The sequence below is a fragment of the Mizuhopecten yessoensis genome, unplaced genomic scaffold, assembly GCF_002113885.1.
Source record: "Mizuhopecten yessoensis strain PY_sf001 unplaced genomic scaffold, ASM211388v2 hete_36061562, whole genome shotgun sequence".
In the NCBI taxonomy this organism is placed as follows: Eukaryota; Metazoa; Mollusca; class Bivalvia; order Pectinida; family Pectinidae; genus Mizuhopecten; species Mizuhopecten yessoensis.
Window position 1 is genome coordinate 1,317 of NW_018483231.1, and position 881 is coordinate 2,197.

Genomic DNA, 881 nt, shown 5'->3' on the forward strand with positions numbered 1-881 from the left:
TCCAAATTAACATACGGGTAAATGGTTTGTTGTATACCACTTTTGAGTTCCGTTCACTTCACACAGTTCAGAGATAACAATGGCACCAGGCCTGATAAATTTCAGATCAAATAATGTAACACATAATCTTTATTCCAGTCTGATAATCTTTTTGGAAAGCATAATCAATAAGTTTTACTGTTTTTCTTGTTATATTTCCAAATTGAATGATGTCATTTAATCACTTTTCCTTCCTGTTACAGGTCACGTTGACCCCGGTGAATCTGAGTTTGAGACAGCGTTACGGGAAACAACTGAGGAAGCAGGTCTCCAGAAATCACACCTCGAGATCATAGATAATTTCAAAAAAACATTACATTATCCTGTGAAGGGAAAGTCAAAAAGAGTTGTATACTGGCTGGCAAAAATGAAAGACCCTGAAATGTCTGTGACTCTGTCAGATGAACACATTGACTTTAAGTGGTTGAAACTGGATGAGGCAAATAAACTCATAACACAATTTAAAGACCTGCAAACAGTTCTAGATGAAACAGATGAATTCCTACAAAGTAAATACAGCAATTTGTGATAATATTTGTGAGTTTTCTTTCTGTTTTGACGCGTGTATTCAGACATTGTTTGATTACAACAACACGTTCCAGTTTTTCCATCAACAGAACAAATATGTGTTGCCTACAAAAAAAATCTGTGATAATTTTTAGCTCACCTGGTCCAAAGGACCATGGTGAGCTTATTCCATACCGCAGCGTCCGTCCGTCCATCAACTTTTCCTTTAAAACCCTACTTTTCATGAACGACTGAGAAGATTTTGACCAAATTTTGGGGGCTGAGGGGCAGGGCCCAATGGGGGAAATATAGCAAATTCTTTAAAATCCTTCTTC

The 881-nt window shown here is 37.1% G+C and overlaps 1 protein-coding gene across 1 annotated transcript; it reads left to right on the forward strand.

Moving 5' to 3' along the window:
• Nucleotides 1-242: 242 nt before the first annotated feature.
• LOC110444206 (bis(5'-nucleosyl)-tetraphosphatase [asymmetrical]-like) lies at nt 243-548 on the forward strand (the record flags this gene model as incomplete). The annotated part of the gene is made up of 1 exon (XM_021488607.1): nt 243-548. A coding segment is annotated over one exon (306 nt), but the record flags the coding sequence as incomplete, so codon positions are not given.
• Between the last annotated feature and the right edge of the window lie 333 nt (nt 549-881).